The sequence below is a fragment of the Diachasma alloeum genome, unplaced genomic scaffold, assembly GCF_001412515.2.
Source record: "Diachasma alloeum isolate Michigan unplaced genomic scaffold, Dall2.0 Dall_scaffold_00603, whole genome shotgun sequence".
Taxonomy (NCBI): Eukaryota; Metazoa; Arthropoda; class Insecta; order Hymenoptera; family Braconidae; genus Diachasma; species Diachasma alloeum.
Window position 1 is genome coordinate 253424 of NW_021680735.1, and position 27234 is coordinate 280657.

At 33.9% G+C, this 27234-nt stretch overlaps 1 protein-coding gene across 12 annotated transcripts in view; it reads left to right on the forward strand.

Annotated features, from left to right (window-relative positions):
- The window catches only part of LOC107043601, a 74011-nt gene that overhangs the window by 25535 nt on the left and 21242 nt on the right, over positions 1-27234 (forward strand). For 2 of the 12 annotated variants that reach the window (XM_015265156.1, XM_015265157.1), the window contains exon 3: positions 22149-22409. In XM_015265156.1, coding sequence (XP_015120642.1) covers positions 22149-22409 — 261 coding nt within the window. Of the gene's footprint in view, positions 1-86; positions 832-2977; positions 3244-3863; positions 4139-22148; positions 22410-27234 lie in introns of those variants that run through there. The other 10 variants (XM_015265164.1, XM_015265165.1, XM_015265160.1 and 7 more) reach the window with 10 other exon arrangements.

A 27234-nucleotide genomic window follows, 5' to 3' on the forward strand; every position in this document is an offset into this window, starting at 1 on the left:
CCCGCCCGACGCACTCGGCCCCCCTCTATAAAGCATACGAGAGAATCGAGCCACCACTCCCTCGACTTGAAACTCGTGGACTCAGCACTCGCCTTCGTCAGTCTCCCACGTCTCGACTTGGTTCACTCGTTCCCCGGATATCGTCTGTGCAGGACAAGTTCCCTTCAAGTCCTTTAAACTCGCGCATAATCGATTTTCACGAGTGAAAAATAGAAATCGTTGAATGGAAAGATCAATCAGAGGTGCTTCAAACGCCTATCAAGCGAATTCGATCGATTGTCGTCAAACATTCGGAGTGATGAGTAAATAAACATTTTCACAAGTGATTTTAGCGCGAGAGAAGTGTTGAAAATATTCGGTGGAATTGACTGATGAATTTATTTGATTAATGGAAGGTTTTTATGCAGTTCTCGAGGGTCAAGTGCACTCTCAAATCAATTTCACCTGAAAGATGTTTGAAAAATCGTTTCTTCTCATCAAAAAATAAATTGAAATGTTGTAAAAAAATTGGGGCTTAAATGATGTAGATAATCGTCTCCTGCTCCAGAAACAAAACATATTTACTTGATTTTCCGATATTAGATGCATTTTTCATGGCTCAAATGCAACGAGGAAATGGCAAATGAATTTTTTTCAACTGAAAAATCCTAAAAACAATTTAGCAATTGGATGAATCGGCGATTCAATTTTTTCCATTTACCCTAGAGCAGAAAAAATATTTTCTGACATTACCTCACAACTGAGTACATAACAATACTGGCCGGTGGGTTATCGTGACACCTGTAATCACCGACAAACGATTAGAACTGTTGTTTACATCATCCCGAAGGTGTGAGTAGACATTCCTGAGTGAGAAAAAAACGAATTCAAAAAGTCGAAAAATACCTACGGAATATTTTGAGGGAGACCACTATGAGTTTTAAACGTAGCATACATACATTGAGGATCGATTATGTGTGTCTAAATAAATAGGAATAATTAGTGCAAAAAAATCAATTGTTTATTGTTCGTTTGCTCCGCAGTCAACAAGTCAATTTTAACTATTGACCAGTTTTCAATGAATATTTCGGAATCTAAGGGAGATAGCCAAATTTTTGTTATAACCTTTTTTATAGAGCCGATTAAGTCCTACAACAAATGTAATTATGAAAATTTCGCTATCTCCCTTAGATTCCGAAATATTCCTCAAAAACTCAACTGGGAGATGAGTCGACTTAAGGATGTTTATCCAAAATCACAAGTATTAAAAAAAATTGATTTTTTTTCAACTGAGAGATGAAGTTATTCCCTTTATCTTGAGAAAAATTTCAGTCCACCAACCCACCTTTATTATTTAGAAATGAAGTGGACAAAATGCACCAAACGCATGCGCTAACATGTGCTTATATGGGACAGAACCTTTCAAATATTTACTGTTTTTGCCCGGGTAGGTACCCCGAATTTTTCTCTGGCCATTCGATTCAGTATAGTTTTGCACATTACCTTCTTTTTTTATTTCTATTTTTAGAGTCTCCTAGTAGGTAAATTATAAATTTCTATATAAATCCCATAAGAGCCAGTGTATAAATAAAAATTTGTTTATTCATTTCTGGCGAGACTATTGCGATTAATTTTTTTTAACATCAAAGAAGTTAGTTTCATATGTTCTGCTATCAGCCAAAAAAATTATAGAATTTTCCTTGAACCTGAAGAAATTTTTTTTTCTGAAAATGGCTAAACATCCTTAAACCGTTTTACCACTTCGCTACTGAATTATTTTTTTGAAATTCAACTTCTACACAGCTGATCTCATTTTATTTATAAAAAATTGCACGATTTATGTAAAATAGCCCGAAAAATCTTTCTGAACGAATCGAGAATATATTTTTAATAATTTAAGGATAATTGTTCTGCCTATTTCACACGAGTGGTGCGAATTTTTATATTAAACAAAACGAAATTAGCTGTGTTAGAATCGAATTTCAGAAAACTAATTTGTAATTGTCATTGTACACATTTTTTCCAAATTTTTGAAAAAATGTGTAATCACAATTACGGGTTTTTTAAAATTCAACTCCTACACAGCTAATCTAATTTTTTTGAATAAAAAATTGCGCCATTCACGTAAAATTGTCCGAAAAATCTTTCTGCAGGAATCAACAATATATTTTTAATAATTTAAGGATAATTTTCCTGCCTATTTTACATGAATGGCGCAAATTTTTATATTAAACAAAACGAAATGATCTGTGTAGGAGTCGAATTTCAAACTAATTCGTAAGTGTTCATTGTTTTAAAATTTTTGAAAAAATGTGTACAATAACAATTTACGAATTAATTCGTTGAAATTCAACTCTTGCACAGCCAATTTCGTTTTTTTAAATAAACAATTGCACCATTCATGTAAAATAGCCCGAAAAATATTTCTGAAAGAATCGAGAATATATTTTTAATATTTTAAGGGCAATTTTTTCTGCTTATTTTCCATGAATGGCGCAAACTTTTATATTAACCAAATGTAAATTAGATATATGTAGGAGTTGAATTTCAACAAACGAATTCGTAATTGTCATTGTAAAACCTCTGCAAACGAGCAATGAACAATAAATTTTTTTGCGTCAATTACGGGAGAGTGGGGTAAAATGGACACTTCTGACTTTTTTTGAAATGTTCATGGCTTGTTGAATTGTTCATGAAATGGAATAATTTTATTTTTCAATAGAAAGAACAATGATTCCTCTTTGTAATGAGCTTAGACTGAGCGCAATTGATAAATCTGTTTCTGAGTTATGAATATTTTTAAAAAAGTCAAAAGTGTTCATTTTACCCTATCCTCCCCTATTCGTTTTTAGACATATATAATCGATCTTCAATGCATGCGAAAACTCACTCTAGCCCGCGATTTTTAAAACTCACAGTAGTCCCCCCTTAATCGATGAATTCGAATTGCGGTCGACTGCTGTCAAAATATTCCCGAGGAACTGACGTGAATTTCCAGTGCTTCTAGTGCTTCTGGTGATTGTATTTGTTTGTGATTTGTGAAGGGAGAGTAGTGGTCACTGCTGATTGTTTATATGCGGGGACGACCTCGATCTTGAGAGCAGTCGCCAATGGCTCGACACGACCGTGAGTTATGCCGGTGTCGAGTGTCCACGAGGCTTCCGTCTACCCTCAACGAGGGAAGCACGCACAATACGTCAATTTTGACCCATAATTAATAATTTCGTGGGGAAAGCTGAGTGCAAGGGTTTGAAGAAGTAAGAAGTGAGGATTTTTAATTGTTGCATGTCAGGAGGTCAATTTTTTTCATTAAAAAAATGATTATTCATTGATGCCAATTCATTTCGTTGGAAATGATATTGAAAAAATATTTGAAAGAAGAATTCATAATTTTTTTTCAATACAATAACAAGTCATTACAATAACTTCTTCCCTTGGAGTCCAGACGTTAATTATTCTCCAATTTCAAAAAAATTATTATCAATCGATAAAAAAATAAAACGAAAAACTGGCTGAAGGCCCTCGGGCGATGGCCAATTGTAAGAAAATGGTTTTTTCTCGGGTATTTTTCTTGGAATAAATTTCGTTAACAATTAAAAAAAATTCAATTCAGTAGCGAAGTGGTAAAAGGAGATGAGTCAATTTGGACTATTGATCAGTTTTCAATCAATATCTCGAAATCTAAGGGAGATAGCAAAATTTTTGTCATAACCTTTTTTGTGGAGCTGATTGAGTGCTACAACAAATGTGATTACGAAAATTTCGCTATCTCCCTTAGATTCGGAAATATTCCTCAAAAACTCAATTGTGAAATCAGTCGACTTATCTCCGTTTACCACTTCACTACTGAATTCAGTTCTTCCTAAACACTTCAATGAAAAAAGTTGACAACAGCTCATAAGAAAATCATGTACAGGTGAAAACAAAAATTATTTCGATGATGAAAATTGAATAACAATTAATTACAACAATTGATTTATAAAAAAAGTTATTGAAAGTGCTTCATCAACTTTATCCCAAGTGTGGAATAAAGACAAAAAGTGAGTGAGAGATAATAAGGACGTAACAATAGGGGGTGGCCAGTAGAATCGATTTTCCCGGAGCTCAACTGCATCACCAGTGCAATGACCTCCAAACCGGCAAGGTCCTACTCTGTGAGGTAAGAGACGACTTTCATGGTCTTCATGGTCGTGTGGTTTGTGGAATTGAGTTAGGGCGGATGGAAAAAGAGAAATAGGGATGAATGAGAGTGAGCGAGAGGGAAATAACTGCGACGGAGAAAATAACTTGTGCTGTTTTGGCTTCTTCCGGCGGGGCTGTGTCTACGACGGAGTTTTTTTGCCTTTCAATCGGCTCTGGAGACCCGCGTTGTTTTCGGTTTGTAGATAAAGAGAGTCGTTGGTATTCAGGAGACGGGTTCTGCGCATTTAACGCCTGTTATTGGGCTTATTTTTTGACACTGCGGTCATAATTACGGTTTATGGGGGGAGAGTGTTTGTGAACGGTTTATGGGGGGTGTTTTGGGTCTATTTGAGATAGGATTCAGCATGGAATTGATAATTCATGTTGGGGATTAGAGGGTGTGAGGTTGTTTTTTTTTATTTCGATGGTGACTTTGAGTTCATTTCATGAATGAAACAGATAGGACGCACGCGCCGACCTATCGTGTTTCTGGCGGTGTCTATTCACACGCTCCACGGGAAAATTTACCATTCACATGAAGAGTGAAATAGTATATTTCGTTTCGTAACGAAATATACTATTCCGCACTGGAAATATGCTTTTCCGCACTCGTGTGCGGAAAAGAGTTTTTTCTCTTTTCGTCTTCGGCTCGTGCTATAAACCTCCCACGAGCCAAACAACACTTTTCCCACGAGTATCAAACGTTATTTTTCATCACAATGTGTGGAAAAGGGACGTTCCGTAAAAAGTTACTTTTTCGCACAGCGTGATGAAATAGTATATTTCGTAGCGAGTGCAAAAAACATTTTTTCACGAGTTACGAACAATATTTTTCATCACAATGTGGCGGAAATTGGACTTTTAGGCACGCGGAGCGTGCCGAAAAGTTCACTTTTCATCACAGCGTGATGAAAAAGTATTTATTTCCGTAGCGAAGTGGTAAAACGGTTTAAGTCGACTCATCTTCCAGTTGAGTTTTTGAGGAATGTTTCCGAATCTAAGGAAGATAGCGAAATTTTCGTAATGACATTTGTTGTAGCTCTCAATCGGCTCTACAAAAAAGGTTATAACAAAAATTTTGCTATCTCCCTTAGATTCCGAGATATTCATTGAAAACTGGTCAATAGTCAAAATCGACTTAACCCCGTTTACCGCTTCGCTATTGAATTATTATATTATTTTTCAAATTTCAATGAAGATGAAATAAAATTTCATTATTGTAAGCTGCAACTTCTCATAATATTACTAAAGTAATGATTAATGCCGATCTATGCGTATTTTATAATTTAAGGATTATCGGGCGAGGAGGAAATGTAGGAGGTGAGGCGGAGGGGTTTCTACTGTTTTCCTGCAGAAAACCAATCGCTGAACAAAAAAATTTCCCATTCGGATTCAAAATTCAGGAAATATTAGGAAGTATCTCCGGTTAAAAATTATTTTTTGAGCTAATCAAATTTATTTGTATCTGTTCCACGCATTGAATGGTTTTCAGATTGTTTTATTTTTAATAAATGAAAAAAATATTAATCCAGGCAAAAAAGTGGCAACATTGTCGGTAGTTTTTTTTTCACCAGCAGCTGGTACCACTGGCTCGAGGGAGCTCCAATCACAACGCTTCATTGCTCTCTCTCAAGAGATGTTTAAATTGACCGCGCTACCCCCACCCGATCGGTACTTGTGACGTTGCTGCTCGTTTGGGCTGCGCGCGCAGAAATTTCATTTTTCAGTACTTTTTTTCCGCTATTATTAATAAACAATGCTCCTAGGCGACAATCTTTTTCATTCAAAAAATCATTGATCACATGTTCTAAATGTGTCTAAAGTTTCATGGCTTTGGCTGCATTTTTTTCCTTGGGTTTTGTAGTTTTTTTTGTGATTTCCATAAGATCACGGGTTAAATGTCCACTTTTTCAAAAATTCATAATAAATCAACCATGCTCCCCAGCAGTCTGAAACTTTGCACATGCTTTTTCCATCATTTAAAGAATACGTAAAAAAAGCAGCTCGCCCGAGTATCCTTAATGATGGATTTACGATTTTCTACCCTCTCCGACCACGCCATAAATACCTGAAACTTTTTCCGCATAAAGAATTGAATAAAAATATTGACGAAGCATTATAAATAATACTATAATACGATCCTCGTGAATTTATCTCACATGTTAATTCCGAATTTCCAGAAGAATTAAGAAAACGTATAGCCACCGCTATCTTATCACTCGCAAACCCATAAATTAGTAAAACCGAAGGTTCAGCAAATCAAATGATAATTTTCAACGTGACGCAACCGTCATTTCCACGTTTGCACTGTGAAATTTACAAGACGGATTAGCGTCGTGTCGTCTGGTCGATAGAGAAATGATATCTGCAGTGGAGTAAAGATGAGTCTGCGGTTCGCAGGAGCCAGTCAGGATATAAATACACATATACATGCCAACAACCTACGCTATCGCAAATTCTCGGGGCCGCGAGAAACGAGATACCGCATTGAAAATAATATTTTCCTCGATTTAATGGTTGTTACATGAATAAAAACCAATTTACTATTCGATTATAATCTTTTCCTCGCGAATAAATCAACAGTAAATTAAATTTTCCTCGGCTAATTCGAACATTTTTTTTCCAATCGAATATGTTTTCTTTTGGTTGAAGTAAAATGGTAGAAAATTGATAAAAAAAATTTTTTCACTCAATAGAATCACCGGAAATTGAACTATTAAAGAGCGATTTCCATTTACTCTTGCAAATTAAACTGATTTTTTGTTTGAGAAAATTATTTAGAAAATAATTTTATCGGTAGAAAGTTAATTAAACGCTCATTTCGTCGGGGGAAATGGGCCGGTGATGAAATTATAATTTGACGGAACAAAAAAAGGAGTTCATGATTGGAATCAATTTTCTACGCATTGAGGAACGTCTCACTGCTATTTAAAGCTTATTTAAAGTAATTGCTTATTTAAAGTAGTATAAACATAATTTTAATTTTTTGTAGTTGAATATCACGGAACTCTGCTTGTGCCTCCTGTATTAGAAGCCCGCATTTCATAATTTATTATCTCCTAAACTGTGTAGTACACATTGTTAAATTTTTTTGTCTTTTTCCGAGACACTTTTCGGAAATTTTTATCGAATTTAATTACCACTGAAATTTTTAGGAATTTCGTCATTGAAAATTCAGAATTTCGTGGAAAAATCAAAGAGAACTGTAAATTTTAGTTCCGGTTTTCCCTGAAAATGAATACAAAACTAGAAAATTCTGGTAAATATATTCTTGAATTTTCAGAACAGTGATACTGAATGGGAAAAAATCATGAAATTTCAGATTTCACTGAAAATTCAATGTAATTTGGCACTGAATATTCATATTAGATTAGAATTTCAAATAAATTAAGGAATTTTACTCGAAAATTACAGAGAATTAAATGAGGTTCCGGAGAATCCGAAATTCTCTGAATTTTTTTGTCGAAAATTCAGAATTTTGTGGAAAAATCAAAGAGAACTGTAAATTTTAGTTCCAGTTTTCCCTGAAAATGAATAGAAAACCAGAAAATTCTGGTCAATATATTCTTGAATTTTCAGAACAGTGATACTGAATGGGAAAAAATCATGAAATTTCAGATTTCACTGAAAATTCAATGTAATTTGGCACTGAATATTCATATTAGATTAGAATTTCAAATAAATTAAGGAATTTTACTCGAAAATTACAGAGAATTAAATGAGGTTCCGGAGAATCCGAAATTCTCTGAATTTTCTCGTCGAAAATTCAGAATTTCGTGGAAAAATCAATGAAAACTAAATTTCTGTTCCGTTTTTCCCTGAAAAGGAATAAAAAACCAGAAAATTCTGGTAAATATACTGGTATATTCTGGTTCTTGAATTTTCAGAACAGTGACACTGAATGCGATTTAGGGGGAAAAAATCATGACATTTCAGATTTCACTGAAAATTCAATGCAATTTGGCACTGAATATTCATATTAAAATGTAATTTTAAATGAATTAAGGAATTCTCGTCTTTATACTGTTTAAAATTCTGAAATTTTACAGAATTTTCAGTGAAACCTGAAATTTCATGATTATTTTCCCCTAAATCGCGTTCAGTGTCACTGTCCTAAAAATTAGTAGTCAACTGTCCATGGAATTTCATTTTCGTCTGACAGTACAAAAATCTGGAGACAATCCGGAAAAAAATCGTATCTCCTGAGGACATGCCTTAAACGCCTGAAGAACTCCCACAAGATTTATCTTACTGCGTTGGGACGGCATTTTCTCAGATTTTCAACGAAATTGACAAAAATCAGATATCTCTAATTACATCGCGTCATTAAATGTTTTTTGTTCGCCATTCATGCACAATTTATGAATTGAATGATAACATCGAGTACACAATGCTCCCTCATTCACACGGAATCAGCTGGCGCAGCGCTTGAGTAATGCTGACGTGTGCCCATTCGAACAGACCCCTCGGAATGAACATTCAAGTAATATAATGATGATGATTCGAAGGGACTCGATTAGAAAGAAATATTTCTTGAGTACCTGGCACTAATGACAGTGATTTCCCCTATTATTAGCGATTATTAAGCATTTTATGGTTGAAAGATGGTGGAGAAAGGCGCGTTCGAGATCTTACGCAATTGGTTCCATGGGAGGACCTTGAACCTGACCCACGGTACTTCCACCTCTCTATACTGTGCGATTTATACAGCCCATACTGCAGTCGGACTCTTGTTACTCTTGCTCGGCCTCTACGAGGTTTTATGCGATCGATAAACACCTTTTAGATGGTTTTATTGTAATATTTCTTCAAGGATTTAGTCCTTGTTTTTGCGAAGTGTGACGTTCTCCTTTGGAATATCTCGATGATCATTGGGAAGTCATTGAGACATGTGTCGTGATGAAATTGAGGGATTTTTGTGACGAAAGGCATGAAAATTTCCTTGATTGAGAGTGAGGTAACTGAGCGTGCGGAAAATTGCGCTTTACGCACAAGTGATGAACAAGTGTTTTATTTCTCATAGAATTAAGTACTTTTGTCATAGTGGATGTCTCGATAACTTCTCAATATTTTTCGGGATATTTCAATCGCCAGTGAGGCATTACAAAATCAATAAAGATTACCAGAAAAAAATGTAAAAATTACGTTTCGAAACGTAATCTGCGAGCGAAGTAAAATTCAATAAAAAGTGTCAGTCGGAACTGAAATTATACGAATCGCCATGTAAATTCTACGATTTGTTCCGTAAAAATTAATTATCCGTCTGGTGACTCACCACTATGGGAACAACAAGTCGTTCCGTAATTTTTTCCCAACGATTGAGAAATTTTACGGAACGAAACGTAGAAATAACTCACCAGCTTCATAAAAATTGTTGATCGTTCAAGAATTTTTTATTTTGAAGGTATGAAAGTCGGGAAGTTTCTGAAAGATTTTACTTCTTCGGGAAAACTTACGTTACAATTTCGTACTTTGTTCGGTAATGAACCTGACAATTCACTGAACGTTTCGGATTTCTTCTCTTCCGTTCCTCTAAAAATTGCCGGAAAACGATTCTCCATTGCGGATTACATGAATTGTTCCGTAATTTTTATTGAATATTTCCCTCCGTGTACTACACTGTGAGAAATTTTTTGACATTTCGTGGAAGATATTATTGTAAATCTCATGAGAGTGACATTGAATCGGGTTTAGGGAAAAAATGATTATGAAATTTCAAGTTTTAAGTAGAATTCACGGAAATTTATGAGTTTTCAGTGGGAGTGAGATGGAAATTTCACAACTTGATTGAATTTCCAGTAGAGCATGAATATTCAGAAACAAAATGGCATGAATTTTCAAAATTTCCATGAACTTTCCTGGTTTTTCTGAATTCTCACAGAATAATTGAACCGAAAAATCAAGTACTTTATTAATTTCCAGATCATTTGAACAGAAAATCAATGGAATATTTGATTTTTCAATGGCAAGATTTCCCGGAATTTCAGTGGAACTTGAACACGATAAAAATTTCCAGAATTTGGCACGGAAAATTCAGATGAAAATTTTTAACAGAGTACACATTCACATGATTTTTTTCTTATTTGTTATTTTTTTAAAGAATATTTATTTATACCAAGTTGAGTAATTACAGGTATTATGTCACAGTGAACACGTTGTTTCCGTATAAACAAACAAATAAAGACGGAATTATTTTTTACAAGTATTTAAGAGATATTGTATGAACACAGTTGCGTTTCTCGTAAAAAGCACATGATGGAATTTGTGCTATGCACTATATTATTAAATATTCATTGACGCTAGTTGTTGGAGACTCAAGTCTTTTCCATATAATATTAAACTAACAGCAGAAAATTTATTTATTTACTTTTATTCACTTATTTACTGCAATTGGTACATGGTACCACTTAGCTAAATAAATAAATAAATAAATTAACACCAGAAAAATGCTCAGTAAAAACAGGTGACACACACGTGATCGTGGGCATCCCATTCGCTCCACGGGCAGTGGTCGACTGCGTAACTTCCGTTGGGTTTTTTGTGACACGAGATTTTCCAGGGATTACTCTGCCACAAAAATTTTTTCGAAATTTTACACACAAAAAAGGACTGAATGATAGTCGTGATGAATATCTCGTCGAATAATATATCTTCAGGAGACAGGATAGAGATATTATGTCCCGAATCAGTTCGTCAAATACGGAAAATTCTGCTGAAAAACTTTGAAACATTTGAAAGATGGCTTTCCAAGTATACTATTAGAAAATTACTCTTGAAATTTCAAGTAAAAAATATTCAAATTTTTAACAACAAATAACTAACAAGGAATTTCCATTGATCTTGTTATTGATAAATCAGTCAATGTTCTTGAATATTCTGTGAAATTTGATTTCTCAGGTGCATACGACAATGAAAATTACTGAAAATCATGAAAATTCAGACAAGTTTTTTTCTGAATTTTCAATCTGTTGCTTAATTTTTGCAATAGGTTTGAAAATCCAAATTGCCATTGAAAATTCAATGATCATTCATAATGAAAAACTTAATTTTATTGAATTTCCAAGATGAATCAGGAATTCCGTGCGCAATTTAGTCTGAAATTGAATTAAAGTTCAGAATATTGAAAATTCAAATCAGTAGAGAAGTGGTAAACGGAGATAAGTCGACTTATCTCCCAGTTGTTTTTGAGGAATATTTCCGAATCTGAAGGAGATAGTGAAATTTTCGTAATTACATTTTTTGTAGGACTCAATCGGCTCCACAAAACAGGTTATAACAAAAATTTTGCTCCTTTACATTCCGAGATATTGATGAAATATGAAAACTGGTCAATAGTCAAAAATGACTTATCTCCTTTTACCATTTCATTACTGAAATGCATCCGTTATTTGAATTTCAAAAAAATTCTAACAGTGTAGGTCTGGACAGTTTAATAATAGACAGCTGTATGGCATGGATTCTTCATGCTGATAGGCTCGCCTCATAGATTATTAAAGATCTCTCAAGATAATCGAACCCAAAAGTTAGTCCCCATGGATTTCCGGAAAAAATTCTAAATAATGAAATTATTCTTGCTCTTATTCATGAAATAACTTCTCAAGTTCACGAGGGGATTCATTCGGTAAATTAAATTTTAATGCCTTGAAAAATTTTCATATTCGTTGGGGACATTCAATAATGCTTCTAATGACGATAACTACTTTTTTCAGTTTCCTCTAACTGATTCTATGTCACCTGTAATTTCAATGATTTATTTCAGTAGCGAAGCGGTAAACCGGGTTAAGTCGATTTGGACTATTGACCAGTTTTTGACGAATATCTGGGAATCTAAAAGAGATAGAAAAATTTTTGTCATGACCTTTTTTGTAGAGCCAACTCAGGGTTATAAAAAAGGTAATGAGCAAAATTTTGCTATCTCTCTTAGATTCCGAGATATTTGTCAAAAAATGGCCAAAAGTCAAAATCGACTTGACCCGGTTTACCGCTTCGCTACTGATTTATTCTCTCGCCTCGAACAATTGGAAATATCTGTATGTAAATATTTTCAGAAAATATGATTAAAACACATTATTGAACCGTTGAAGGACAGGAACTCATTAAAATCCAGGGGAAAACGTTGTATTTTTCATTCACAAAACCTTAAACTCATTAGAATAAAAATGTCTCAATGAATTGTTGTTCACTACCATGAAAAAGCTTCCGCTATGGTGAAAAACATCGTGACGAATCATTCTGTTGAAAATATTTATTTATTACTTCCAGGAAGCACTCAAAATCCACTGTAAACCTCACTTACATCTTTCTTTTCATATCGCCTTTACAACGGGTCAACAGTAATAATTTTCTTTGAAAAAAACTGTCTCACGACCTGACAAATTGCCCCGCCGCTGTCTCGTCGCGCTGAGCGCATAAGTAGGATTCTCTTTTTTTTTGTTGGATTCTTTCCTTTTATCGTTGGAAGAAACAGGTGTCGAGGAAATTCCACAAAATTACGTGTTTCCAGGGTCAGAGGTAATGGCATGCCTCTGTTTCTTTTTGTTGACCTCTAAGTTTGTGAATTTTTTTTTATTTCTCTTAGTCTTCAGAATGTAGCACTAAAATGAGAACAATCAACATTTTACCTCTGCACGGTTAAAAAATTTTGTCTGAAATTTTCGGTACACTTTTCGGAAATTTAATTACCGCTGGAATTTGTAGGAATTTGGTCATTGAAAATTCAGAAGTTCGAAAAATCAAAGAGAACTATAAATTTCAGTTCCATTTTCCCTTGAAAATAAATAGAAAATAAGACATTTCGGGTAAATAATATATTCTTGAATTTTCAGAACATCGACAGTGAATGGGATTTAGGGGGAAAAACATGAAATTTCAGATTTCATTGAAAATTGAATACAATTTGGCATTGAATATTCCTATTAGATTGGAAATTCAAATAAATTAAGGAATTCTCATAAAAAATTACAGAGAATTTCATGAGGCTCCGGAGAATTCGAAATTCTCAGAATTTTCTCGTCGAAAATTCAGAATTTCGTGGAAGAATCAAAGAAAACTGTAAATTTCAGTTCCATTTTTCCTTGAAAATAAATAGAAAACCAGAAAATTCGGGTAAATATATCCTTGAATTTTTAGGACAGTGACACTGAATGCGATTTAGGGGGAAAAACATGAAATTCCAGATTTCATTGAAAATTGAATACAATTTGGCACTGAATATTTCTATTCGATTGGAAATTCAAATAAATTAAGGAATTCTCATGAAAAATTACAGAGAATTTTATGAGACTCCGAAGAATCCGAAATTCTCAGAATTTTCTCGTCGAAAATTCAGAATTTCGTGGAAAAATCAAAGAAAACTATAAATTTCAGTTTCATTTTCCCCTGAAAATGAATAGAACACCAGAAAATTCCGGTAAATATATTCTTGAATTTTCCGAACAGTGACACTGAATGCGATTTAGGGGGAAAAAACATGAAATTTCAGATTTCACTGAAAATTGAATGTAATTTGGCATTGAATATTCATATCAGATTGGAAATTCAAATGAATTACGGGTTTCTCGTGGAAAATTACAGAGAATTATATGAGGCTCCGAAGAATCCGAAATTCTCAGAGTTTTCTCGTCGAAAATTCAGAATTTCGTGGAAAAATCAAAGAAAACTGTAAATTTCAGTTTCATTTTCCCCTGAAAATGAATAGAAAACCAGAAAATTCCGGTAAATATATTCTTGAATTTTCCGAACAGTGACACTGAATGCGATTTAGGGGGAAAAAACATGAAATTTCAGATTTCATTGAAAATTGAATACAATTTGGCACTGAATATTCCTATTAGATTGGAAATTCAAATAAATTGAGGAATTCTCGTCATTATGGTGCTTAAAATTCTCGAATTTTAGCGTGATGTTATTAACAACGGCAGATGGTTGTAAGTGTCCAGAGAAGAACTCCAAGACGGCAATTAAATGTTGAAAACAATATGATTCCGAATCTTATACAGTGGGAACAATAAATTCATTCACTCATTCATGATTCCGAATCTCATCGAGTTTTTGGGTAATTGTTTGTAGTTTTAACATATTTTTCAATTGAAGAAAAAAATCATAATTAATTTTCTATTTTGCTGCTATTCATTACAACAAATTATCTGGAATGAATTGTAATTTTTTCATTAGGAAGAGCCATGAGTATCGCTGCTTTGACTCTATTACTTCTAGATTTTTTTCCAATTTTTTTTGGTACGGATGACCATTTGATACTGACTAATGGATAAATTTAGATTCAGAGATGATATCTCTAGAGCATCAATGAATACTGCAGTGAGGATGATGAGCAGTTCGTGTACAGCTCGTTAATGTCTGCACCACTGACAATGGTTGGTTGCATAATGGTGGAATAATTATCGGGCTATTAGGATAGCTAGCGGTCCGTAGGTAACTTGCGTCAGCTGGACACTTTGACCCATCGAACCACTGGGCAGATGTGTTAAGGTATATCCTTGGAAAACACGTTTTTTTTAGATTCTCCCCATTTTGTTTTTAAAATTTGAATCTGTGAATTTTTTTGAAAATTTTGCATGACCCTGTTGGATATTTTTTGGAAATTAAGCAATAGCTGCACTTGAATTCTCGATGTTGTCAATTTGAATTCAGTAGCGAAGCGGTAAACCGAGTTAAGTCGATTTTGACTGATGGTCAGTTTCTTATGAATACCTCGAAATTTAAGGGAGATAGCCAAATTTTTGTTACAATCTTTTTTATGGAGCCGGTTGAGTGCTACAACAAATGTGATTACGAAAATTTCGCCATCTCCCTTAGATTCGGAGATATTTTTCAAAAACTCAACTGGGAGATAAGTCGACTTATCTCCGTTTACCACTTCACTACTGAATTTAAGATCAAATCGTTCATGGAATCTCTCATTCAAGTTGGAAATGCAGGATACAGTGGAAGTTCCATAACTGCTCCTCTCCCGGGGTTTGGATTTTCGGGATTTGCACTTATGAAAAGACCCTTCTTCGCCAGCGAACGAGCGAGAGCGCTGAGTCAGAAAGAGATGCGTGTAGAGGCAATGGTGGGGGAAAGAGCCACAAGACGGCCTATTGCGCACAGTTTTCGCGCATTGAAGAAAGAACGAAAAAGGTTAGAGAGAGAATGGTCATAAAGAGGAATTGTAGTGGTGGGGGAACGATTCCCCGTGTGCGATGGGACAGTGTGCACTTACGAAGGTGAGCAGTTATGGAAGTTCCACTGTAATTGGGTTTTCCATGTTGAATAATCACTGATATTTCAATGACATCTAGAATTTTCAAATTCATTGCGGAAATTAAACATCACATCCAACTGAATTTTCAGTGAATTGAGAATTCAGGGAAATTGTTGCTTGAATTTTCAAATTATTTAATAATCTTCATTTCCATGCCGACCTGAAAATTGCATTTCCATTAAGTACTCGAGAATTCAATTGATTTTTCAATAACAGAATACACGTAAATTTTGTGGGAATGAGTGATTTTTAAAAACTTCAAGATTTTTTACTTGAAATTTCAGGAGTAATTTTCTAACAGTGTACATAGTTTCGGCGATATTCAACTCTAAAAAATGGAAATTTCGTGAAAGCATTCCTTATTTGATTAAAAAAATTAATTGACAAATAATTTATTATTTGCATCAAACAGTTATTGTTGCCTGCATCAACAACATATGAGGATAGGGAAACTCAATAATTTATGAGAGTGCAATAAATTGAGTTATTTAGAATGTTTTATGGAAATCCACAGGGACTAACTTTTGAGTCCGATTGTCTTGGGATATACCTTAAACTCTTCAGCGATCTTTCGCATTGATGGTTATCGAGATATTTTTAATGCGAGTGGCACATTTTTTCCCAAATTAAATGTCTGGTGTTTAGAAGAATTTCAGTGATTTTCCCTTAATTAAAAAATGTGATTTTTACATTTAAAATTAATTCATGTATTAATCATTATCTGCCACACGTCATTCAGTATTGAAATTGCACTGCCTAATTAACAATGACACGCAACTCTCTCTTGACCTTTCTTCAATGAAATTCCCAATTATTCTGATTAATTTATTCAAAATATGCATGCCATATTTATTTTTGACGAAGGGCGTCATTAGAACACACGTCGAGTCACAGTCAACGCGTTGAATTAATGAATTAGTTTAGATGCAAGGAAAGTCGCGGAAATGAGGTTACAAAGTGCCTCTGTGTCTTGCAAATGCCGGAGAAATTCTGCCCGCAATTTTTTTTTGTTTTTTTCTTTTGAAAAATTGAGGCCAATTACTGGTAACAAAAGAGAGAAATTCATCTCTTCTGTCTCTAAAACTATTCTTCGAACTCAATGAAACACATTTTTTACTTCCAATTTATAAAATTTAATTTTTTGAAAAATCGTTACCAAAATCTTTAATTAAAAATCCTACGATTGACAGATTTTTGCATGAAGTGGAAACTAGCGAACGAGATTCCGCAGTGGAATTTTCGATTGGGCAAATCTTGTTTGCACTTGAAAAAAAATTCTCATATTCTCAACACGGAGAGAAATATTCAGTAGTAATACCCCGAGAGCTTCAAAATGATCGGGTATTTCCCCCGATAGCTTCGTTGCAAACAAACGAGAGTGTCAAGTTTTGCAGGTTTAAAAATCTCGAGCGCAAAGCGCGATAATTTGTTGTAATGAATAGCAACAACATAGTCAAGTTTTGCAGGTTTAAAAATTTAAAGATTTTTCTACAAAACTTGATACGATCGTTTGTTTGCAGGGAAGGTTGAGGGAAATACCCGATGCATTTTGAAGCTCGAGGGGCATCTGGAGGAGTATTTCCTCCAATTAGATTCCGATGAGGAAAATACTCAGTAAAAATTATGGAACAACTCACATAATCCGCAATGGGGAATCGTCTTCCAGCAATTTTTATAGGAATCGAAGAAAAGAAATCTGAAACGTTCAGTGAATTTTCAGGTTCATCACCGAACAAAGTACGAAATTGTCACGCAATTTTTTCCGAAGAAGTAAAATCTTACAGAAACTTCCCGACTTATTATGCCTCCAAAATCAAAAATTCTTGAACGTTCAACAATTTTTATGAAGCTGGTGAGTTATTTCTACTTTCCGTTCCGTAAAATATTTCAATCGCTGGGGAAAAATTACGGAACGACTTGTTGTCCCCACAGCGGTGAGTCATCAGACGGGTGGTTAATTTTTACGGAACAAATTGTAGAATTTATATGGCGATTTGTACAATTTCAGTTCCAACTGACACTTTTTATTGAATTTTACTGCGCTCGCGGATTACGTTTCGAAATGTAATTTTTACGTTTTTTTTTCTGGTAATTTTCATTCAATTTTTTTTCCGTGAACATCGTGAATTGAATAAATTGCGTCCGTTTTTTCGAAATCGACGGGAGACATTTCGATTATTTTCTCAAGTCCTTGGAAGTTGATGAAATCCGGATGCTCATAACCGAGTCCTTCGGCATATTTTTTGTGACACGTAGAATGTCACGACTGTCACGCTTTGCCGAATAGATCTCTCAATGTCAGCTGCACGTGACAAATATCGTGACTTATATAATAATTATCCAGCGATGTTTGTCGACGAAACAGAAATTGTAACGTGAACCGTCTAGTCGTTGATCACACATGCAACTTTTTTTTATCTTTCTTTACGGCGATTTTTTTACATGTGCGTCGAGTGTCCGCGATCTTGCGGCCGCGAAGGGTCAAATTACGATTATGGATAATTTGCCAATTTTTTCTGTGTCTCGATGAATAGAAATAATTTATACTCTGACATGAATTTGAAGAATTTAGCTGTGAAGAATGGAATTTTCACATTCCTTGTGAAAATTGTATCGGAAGGAAGGGAAAATTTAATGGGCTCAAAAAAGTCTACCTTTCTCTGATGAATTTGGTGTTTTTTTCCATTTTTTCTGGTAAAGCCAAAATTTTTTTCGGCTGACAGCAGAACATGTATAAAACTAACTTTTCTAATGTTAACTAAAAATTAATCGCAATAGTCTCGGCAGAAATGAATAAACTAATTTTTCCTTATACACGGGCTCTTATGAAATTTATGTTTAATTTGATAATTCACCTACTAGAAGACTCTAAAAATAGAAATAAAAATAGGAGGTGATGTGTAAAATCATACTGAATCCAATGGCCAGAGAAAAATCTGAGGTGCCCGGGCAAAAAGAGGAAATATTTGAATAACCCTATTCCATATAAGCGCATGTTAGCGCATGCATTTGGTGCATTTTGTCTATTTCATTTCTAAATAATGAACATCACGCACGAAAAAATTTAATAGAAAAACCTATCGAATTCGTTAGAAAATTCTATTGAATTTCTATTAAACTCTCTATTAGTTTTTAGCTGATTCTATTGACATCTTCAATAGAAAACATTCAATAGAAAAAGTCAACAGAATTCGATTTTTCTATAGATTTTGTTCGACTCGAATTTTTTAAGTTTTTTTAAATTCTATTTTTCTTTTCTTCTCATCAAGAAAATCAAACGAAAAAATTTGAGTCGAGGAAATTCTACAGAAAATATCTCAATAGAATAAGTTATATAGAAAAATTGAATTCTATTGACTTTTTTACTGAATATTTTCTATTGAACATTTTAATAGAATTGGCCACAAACTAATAGATCAGTTCAATAGAAATTCAATAGAATTTTCTAACGAATTCGATAGGTTTTTCTATTAAATTTTTTCGTCTGTGATGGGTTAATGGATTGGAATTTGTATCAAAGTGAAGGGAATATCTTGATCTCTCAGTTGGAAAAAAATCAATTATTTTAAGTACACTGTTAAAAAAATTTAACTGAATTTTCCAGGAAATGACACTGAATTCAATTTAACGGAAAAAAGTCTATGAAACCTCAAATTTCCCTGAAAATTCAAAGACATTCCTGATTTTTCAGTGGAAGAACCACGAAAATTCCGAAATTTCCATGAATTTCCATGTAAACATGAAAACCCTCTAATAAATTGCCCTGAAATTTCAAAAAATTGAAAATTCAAGGACATTTTTGCTTGAATTTTCCTAATTTCCATTAATTTTCATAGAACAAATTAACTGAAATTTAAAATTTCCATAAATTTTCCACGAAAACCATGAATTTTCAACGGCAAAATTCCGTGAAATCTCAATGAAACCGTCACTTGTTTAATATTTCAAGGCTAAAGCCTGGAAACTTCAGTGAAAATTTTTTAACAGTGTACTTGCGATTTTGGAGAAACATCCTTAATCTAGAAAGAAAACATTGACTCCCGTCGCATACCATTTTTGTTGTGATAAAAGCCCATTAATTACCCCTAACCGGTAGAAAGTAATTGCATAATGCCCTCCACCAGCGGAACCCTGAAAAATTCCTAGCAGCCCGCATTTTCTCCATCAATCCAACCTCCTTAAGGGGTCTCCTCAGTGGGGCAAAACGGGGATAGGCGCGCGGGGGAGTGGAGCGTAAAATGGTTAAGTTAGTGAGGTTATTTTCGAGAGAGACGAAACATCAAACATGGCGTGCGTTGGATAGTGACAGACATCACGCCAATTATTTTTATCGTTAATTTATTCAACAAATGACTGGCAAAACTCGATGAGACTTCATTCTCTTATTTTTGAGAGTTTAATATAAATAAATATAGCTTCCTTTGTTGGCTAGCACATTGTCAACAGGGTGAGGGGTAAGGGACAAAATTTCGTTCTTAAAGCCCATGTATAAGCAGAAATTTGAATAATTAATTGAAAACGAATGAAACGATAAAACTACTCAGAGTTTTTTTTACAATTTTCCTTTTACCATTTTTGATTATTATATTACATATTCAATTCACTAGCACATTGTCGTTTTGTAGCGAAAATTACTGAGGAGACCCCTTGAGCACCCAAACAAAAAACCAAGACTCCTCTTCCGTCGACCACGTGCGTGCCAATTGGCAGCACGTGAGCGTGCACGTGTAGAAGGAATACGCGGGTGCGCACCCGCTCAACACGAGAACAAGGAGACTGGTTTATCCTTTTTTTTCTCTCTCTCCCTAATGTTATCCGCGACTGGGAAGAACGCCGCACGCTTGTTCCAGAGCGGTGATCCCGGTCAGCCGGAATAGCGGTACCTCGGTTGGCCGACCGCTCACGCTCTCTGTACAATTTTCTGTTGTTCAGTTTTATATCTCACTCATAAATATTCTCACATTAAATCATCACAACAAACACCAAATTAATTTTGAAAAAATCTGAAAAAAAAATTATTTCAATTTTTTTCTCCATCAAAAAATCTTTTTTTATCACGAAATATAAATAAACTTATAACAAAAAGATGAATGTCATAATAATCTTTAACATATTGGCATGTTTATACAAAAAATTGCAACTAAAATATTGATATTATTGTCTTATCGCAATAAAAAAAAATAAAGAAGAAATCGAATATTTTTTATTATTGAATATTTAATTCTTATTAATTATATAATTGATTTACAAACAATTATCAGTGGATTATGATTATCACTGGTTAATACTTGAAATTAAAATCAATTAATAAAACTAATAATCATTTAATTATTAAGACTATTAAGAAATTACAACGATCAATTCATTCATTCATTCATTATTATCAATTAATCATAAATAATTTCAATAACAATTGAACAAATAAATAAATTGAAACGAATAGACAGAAAAAGAATTAATGACATAATTCGCAAAGTTACTCCACAAAAAAATCCTAGAAATAATTTGTTTAATTTTTTACTTTGTACATTACTAAATTTTTTTGCAATTTTTATTTTCTCAAAGTTGCTGCACTGATAGACAGGATTAGTTATTGTTAACAAATGGATTTGGTTGAAGGCTAGGGTCTATTTGGTCTCCCCAAATGTTCATTCGTTAATAGTTAACGAATTTCGTTTGGAATAAATGAATCATTCTATCAGTGGGCCATTATGTTCATCTTTGTATTTACTTTGTTTTCATTGATTTATCTAATCTCATATTATTATCATTATAAAATTATGTATGGCTTCGAACCTCTCCTGTCATAGGGAGTCCACCCCTAAGTGGGTTTGAGGTCGTTGGCGGGGACATATTAACATTAATAAATTCTGAAAGCGGAGGATGATTAGAAATCGTTTGGTAAACAATGAGACACCAATACCACAGGCCATCGATGAAGTTCGAATATACGTAATTAATAAATTTTTATATATTTTCTTTTTGGGACTCTCCATCAACTACGTCCTGGTCGTGAGTCCTGGGTTACGCCAAGAGTTGGTGAGGATTGAATTCTTCACCAGGAAACTGTTGGTTCCTTTAAGAACTTGGTTACCTCATTTGAAAGAAAAGAATTTTAATTCTCCAATAAATGAAGGTATTACCATATGAAATTAATTTATTGTCGTAAGAAGGTACGACGGAGTTGAAGAAAGAATACCTTATATCCATTAAATTCAATTTAATAATAAACCAGATGGATATAATAAGAAAGGACCACAGCAACACTCCACTCAAGAACCCACAACTTACACGGTTTTGCTTCAAAGGAGTACATAATACCTTTGAAGATATTCGAATACTAATGTTATCCCAATCATTCCCAAACCATTATAAAGATGGATTTGAATACTAGACGTGAAATAAATGAATTGACCCGGCTAGCGATGTTATACCCCCCTAAGTGACAGGTAATTAATAAAAATAATAATGAATAAAAATTAATAATAATAAAAACCGTAGGCAATGACCATTTAATTGACCACCACTCCACAGCACCACAAGTCGAGCATTCTCCTTGGTGTGTAGCAAATTCAAAAACTTTCGTCAGTATCACTCGGTCCGTTGGACAGTGCGCTGTAGCTGTCGTTTCCCATGCGTTTGAACGCTGCGTTTGAACAATAGATCAGAAAGGTGGTGGCGTGTGAAGAGTTATCACAAATGAAGTGAAAACATTTGTCCGCAGATCGCCACGCGTCGGTGGACCACTTTCACAGTCGCTGGCGATGATTCCACCGACGATGCACGGTCACGAGTTCAATCAACCGCTCTCGCGGGTCGTCATGACCAGGAAAACCGACCAGAGGACCTTCAGCAAAGGGCGAAAGGGTGGTGAACCGTTGCTCGAGACTGTTACGCGAGAGACTGTTGAACTTTTTAATGGGGGAAGGGCGGAGAGGAAGTACACGTCCGAGACGAGGGATATTGTTACACCAAAGTCGAGCAGGTGAGTGGTTTTTTTTTCGTGTAATTGTGGGAGAGGATGTTTAAGGGGATTTGGAAATTTGTAATCATATCCGAAATTTATATGTTGGGGATTTCTTCTGAGTTGAATTTTTATTTAATGAAACAAAATCAGGGGTAATCACCTCTCCAACGTTATTGTTGATGGATTGTTGAATCATTCTTTTTCATTTTTGACGGAATTTATTGCAAGAAAAATACATTAAAAAATAATTTCTTACAATAGGCCATCGCGCGACGGCCTTTAGCCAAATGGATTGTTGTTTTTAACTACAAAAAATTCAAAACTAATTTTGAGCAGCACTGTTAGAAAATTACTCTTGAAATTTCAAGTGAAAAAGCTTGAAATTTTTAACAACGACAAAGTTACGTGAAATTTCTGTATATTTCTTCGTTGATAAATCAGTTATTTATTGAATATTCAAGTAATTCTTGATTTTCGGGTCTATAGCGCACTGAAAAGCCTTGAAAATTTTGAAAATTCAGGCAACAGTTTTCCAAATTCTCAATTTATTGAAAATTGACTTGTATTAGATGTTCAATTTCCGCGGTAAATTTAGAAATTAAGCGACAAAGCTTGAATTTTTTAACAACGACAAAGTTACGTGAAATTTCTGTATATTTCTTCGTTGATAAATCAGTTATTTATTGAATATTCAAGTAATTCTTGATTTTCGGGTCTATAGCGCACTGAAAAACCTTGAAAATGTTGAAAATTCAGGCAACAGTTTTCCAAATTCTCAATTTATTGAAAATTGACTTGTATTAGATGTTCAATTTCCGCGATGAATTTGGAAATTAAGCGACAAAGCTTGAATTTTTTAACAACGACAAAGTTACGTGAAATTTCTGTATATTACTTCGTTGATAAATCAGTTATTTATTGAATATTCAAGTAATTCTTGATTTTCGGGTCTATAGCGCACTGAAAAACCTTGAAAATGTTGAAAATTCAGGCAACAGTTTTCCAAATTCTCAATTTATTGAAAATTGACTTGTATTAGATGTTCAATTTCCGCGATGAATTTGGAAATTAAGCGACAAAGCTTGAATTTTTTAACAACGACAAAGTTACGTGAAATTTCTGTATATTACTTCGTTGATAAATCAGTTATTTATTGAATATTCAAGTAATTCTTGATTTTCGGGTCTATACGGCACTGAAAAAATTCAGGCAACAGTTTTCCAAATTCTCAATTTATTGAAAATTGACTTGGATTAGATGTTCAATTTCCGCGATGAATTTGGAAATTAAGCGACAAAGCTTGAATTTTTTAACAACGACAATGTTACGTGAAATTTCTGTGTATTTCTTCGTTGATAAATTAGTTATTTATTGAATATTCAAGTAATTCTTGATTTTCGGGTCTATAGCGCACTGAAAAACCTTGAAAATTTTGAAAATTCAGGCAACAGTTTTCCAAATTCTCAATTTATTGAAAATTGACTTGTATTAGATGTTCAATTTCCGCGGTAAATTTAGAAATTAAGCGACAAAGCTTGAATTTTTTAACAACGACAAAGTTACGTGAAATTTCTGTATATTTCTTCGTTGATAAATCAGTTATTTATTGAATATTCAAGTAATTCTTGATTTTCGGGTCTATACCGCACTGAAAAACCTTGAAAATTTTGAAAATTCAGGCAACAGCTTTTCGAAATTCTCAATCTATTGAACATTAAATTGTATGTGATGCTTAATTTTCACAATTTGGAAATTCAAGCTTTCATTGTAAAATCAACGATTGTTTAACATAAAAATCCCAATTTTCTTGAATTTTCAAGATAAATGAGAGATTTAGTGGACGCTTTAATTTGAAATTGCATTCAACTTTACAACATCGAAAATTCAGATGGGGCTGTGACTGAAATATCAAGAAATTTCTAACAGTGGATCGGAGATAATTTTGGCCTATACTGAGAAAACAAGAGTTCTTTGAGAAGTACGACTTCAAGCAATTGCATCAAGAAATTCATGAATCGAAAATTATCAAGTGCACAATATCTCACACTAAGAAAAACACATCTTGCCCAAGAAATTTTATACTTGTCCGAAAGATGAGGGCAATTGGCTCATATCGAGAGAGCGAGTTCTCAAATCAATTCAATTGGTTAAAATAATTTGGAATTGAGGCTAAAAAACTATCCAATGAATTAATTCAATTTTACCTGATTTGAGAAATCGTTTTCTTGTAATCCAGAAATTGTCTTCGTCTGAAGGACAAAGTTTTTTTTTTGTTAGTGCAAGATATTTTGCTCTTGAAAATTTTCAAGCCACGAGTTTCTTGATTTAAGGAAAGACGTTCTCAAAAAACTCTTGTCACATTTCAAACTTTGACAATTACCCAATGAAAACAAAAATGGTCAAAGCACTTCAATATCTTTAACCTCCAGACAAGAGATAAAGGAACAGGCAAATCTAGAGCCCCTTCACAATAGCATAACTCGTCTACATAATAACAGTCAGACGTTCCTAAATTTGTTGAGATGATAAATAATATTTCGCGGCCGTGGATGGAGGAACAGGATATTTCGAGACAGGATGACCGTACATTTGCCTCTGATTTACCGTTCGTTCCTCTCCTGTCTCCACACTCCGAGTAAAGGGGGTTGACAATCTATTTTCTTTCTGCGGTTACACGGAAGCCGATCTCCGTTGTTACGGTCCGTTACGTTTTGACGCGCACCAACTGTTACACGAGGCTTGAAAGGATATTTTACTTTCCATTTTTTGTTGTTTCAAAAATGCCGGGTTTCGTGGGCAAACAATGACGTTTCAACAATATTCTTTTGAGTTTTAATCAAACAATGGGCTCTTTCTCTCTTCTATTTGCTATGAATTTTTTTTCTTGTATTGATTGTATTGAATTCTCAGGAATTCATTAATTTTAAGGAGTATTTAGATGTTTACAGTTAGTGTGTAGACTTGAATAGTGGAAAGGTAGAATGGAATGGGACCAGTTCTTGTTTCGGAAATATTTATTGTATTTGAGTCTTGCAAAAATATCATGAAAATTTGTCTAGCTTCTTCAGGTTGAGAGATATTCATTAGAAATTCGACTGATTATTACTGTTTTTTTTATCCTATACGATTATTTCAGTAGTCAAGTGGTCAATCGGTTTAAAGCAGCTCTACCCTTCGGCCGGGCTACGCTGTACTTTTGAATATTTTCGGTTTTCCAATTTTTCAATTAAATTGCATGAAAAAAATTCGATAAAATTCATACCCAGTCAGTATTATCTAAATTAAATTTCGCAAAATATTGATATTTTTTCAAACATTTCCCTCTTATAAATAAATAATAAAACTTGTTTGCAAATGGTGGATTATTTTTTATGAGGTGTCAAAAAATTCTTGATTTTTTCACATCTAATGAAAAAAAAATTCAGATTTTAATCTTTGATTACAATCGAAATGTTGATATTCACATAAGACACTGGGTTAAATCCTGATTTTTAAACATTTCTTCTTTGAAAAACCAAAAGGATAATTAAATTGAGAAAAAAATTAGAATTCCGAATCTAATCGAGTGTTCTGCAATTTTTTTGCAGTTTTTAATAATCTTTGAATTTACCGTAAGGGTACAGGTACTTTAGTTGACTTAGCTCCCAGTTGAGTTTTTGTTGAATAACTCGGAATTTAAGAAAGATAGCGAAATTTTTGTAAAATCTTTTTCGACAGTCTCCACTTTTCTTTACAAAAAAGATTTTTAGGAGAATTTCGCAAACTCCTTTAGAATTTGAGATATTCATCGAGAACTGGCGCTAGAATGGAATTGACTTAACCCGTTTGACCACTTCACTATTGATTTATTGAGTCAGATAAATCCTAATATTTTTTGAAACATTTTTTGTGATGACTTCAATTTGCAACAAAAATGTTTCTGATAAAACAATTTATCATCATTTATCTATGAGAGATAATGAAAGTAAACTGACGCCATTGGAGAGCTGAATGTTATAGCATTAGTTTTATTGAGCCCTCACTAGACTTCGCAACAGAAGGGCCTCGAACAGGAGAGGTTAATAATGAAAGCCCGGGGGGATTATCTTTCGAACGTGATCTTGATTGTTTTTTTTTTATTTTGATGATCTGAAATGATCTTTAATTGCTATTCAGTTTGACATAGCCCTGGAGTCTCCAAAAATTGTGATTGCACGGAGAGAAATATTCAATAAAAATTACGTATCTTTTCCATAATTCCAGAGTGCAATGTGGTTGTAGGATATTTTGCGGAACTGTCACGTAATTTTTACCTAAAATCACAGGATTTTTTCAGAGCGTTCCGTAATTTTTACCTGAATCTCCTGTGAAAAAATACGATACCGTCAGTGGAATTGTCTGAGTCGATTCCGTAATCGGTGAGCCAACTGTGAGTTCCGTAATTTTTTACTGAACATTTCTCTCTCTCTCTCTCTCTCTGAACATTTTCACAGAGCGTTTTTGAATAATATTGGGAAATAAACTCAATAGGGAGGAAATTGCAAATTAATAATTTGATGTAGGTCGTCACTTGTCACAGTAGTCAATGACTGTCAAATCTGTAGTTACCATGATAAATTATCCATTTACTATTTCCTCTCTATCGGGCTTAATTTTTTATCTTTATTAAAAACACTCTTTGAAAATGCTCAGTTCTTTTTCTAATTTTTTTTATTTTACAATCATAATTGTTAGGGACTCCCGTGATGTAAAATCCAATGGAAATTGGGATATATTTCACATTATGAACATTGTTAGAAAATTACTCTTGAAATTTCATGTGCAAAAGCTTGAAATTTTTAACAACAACAAAGTGTTACGTGAA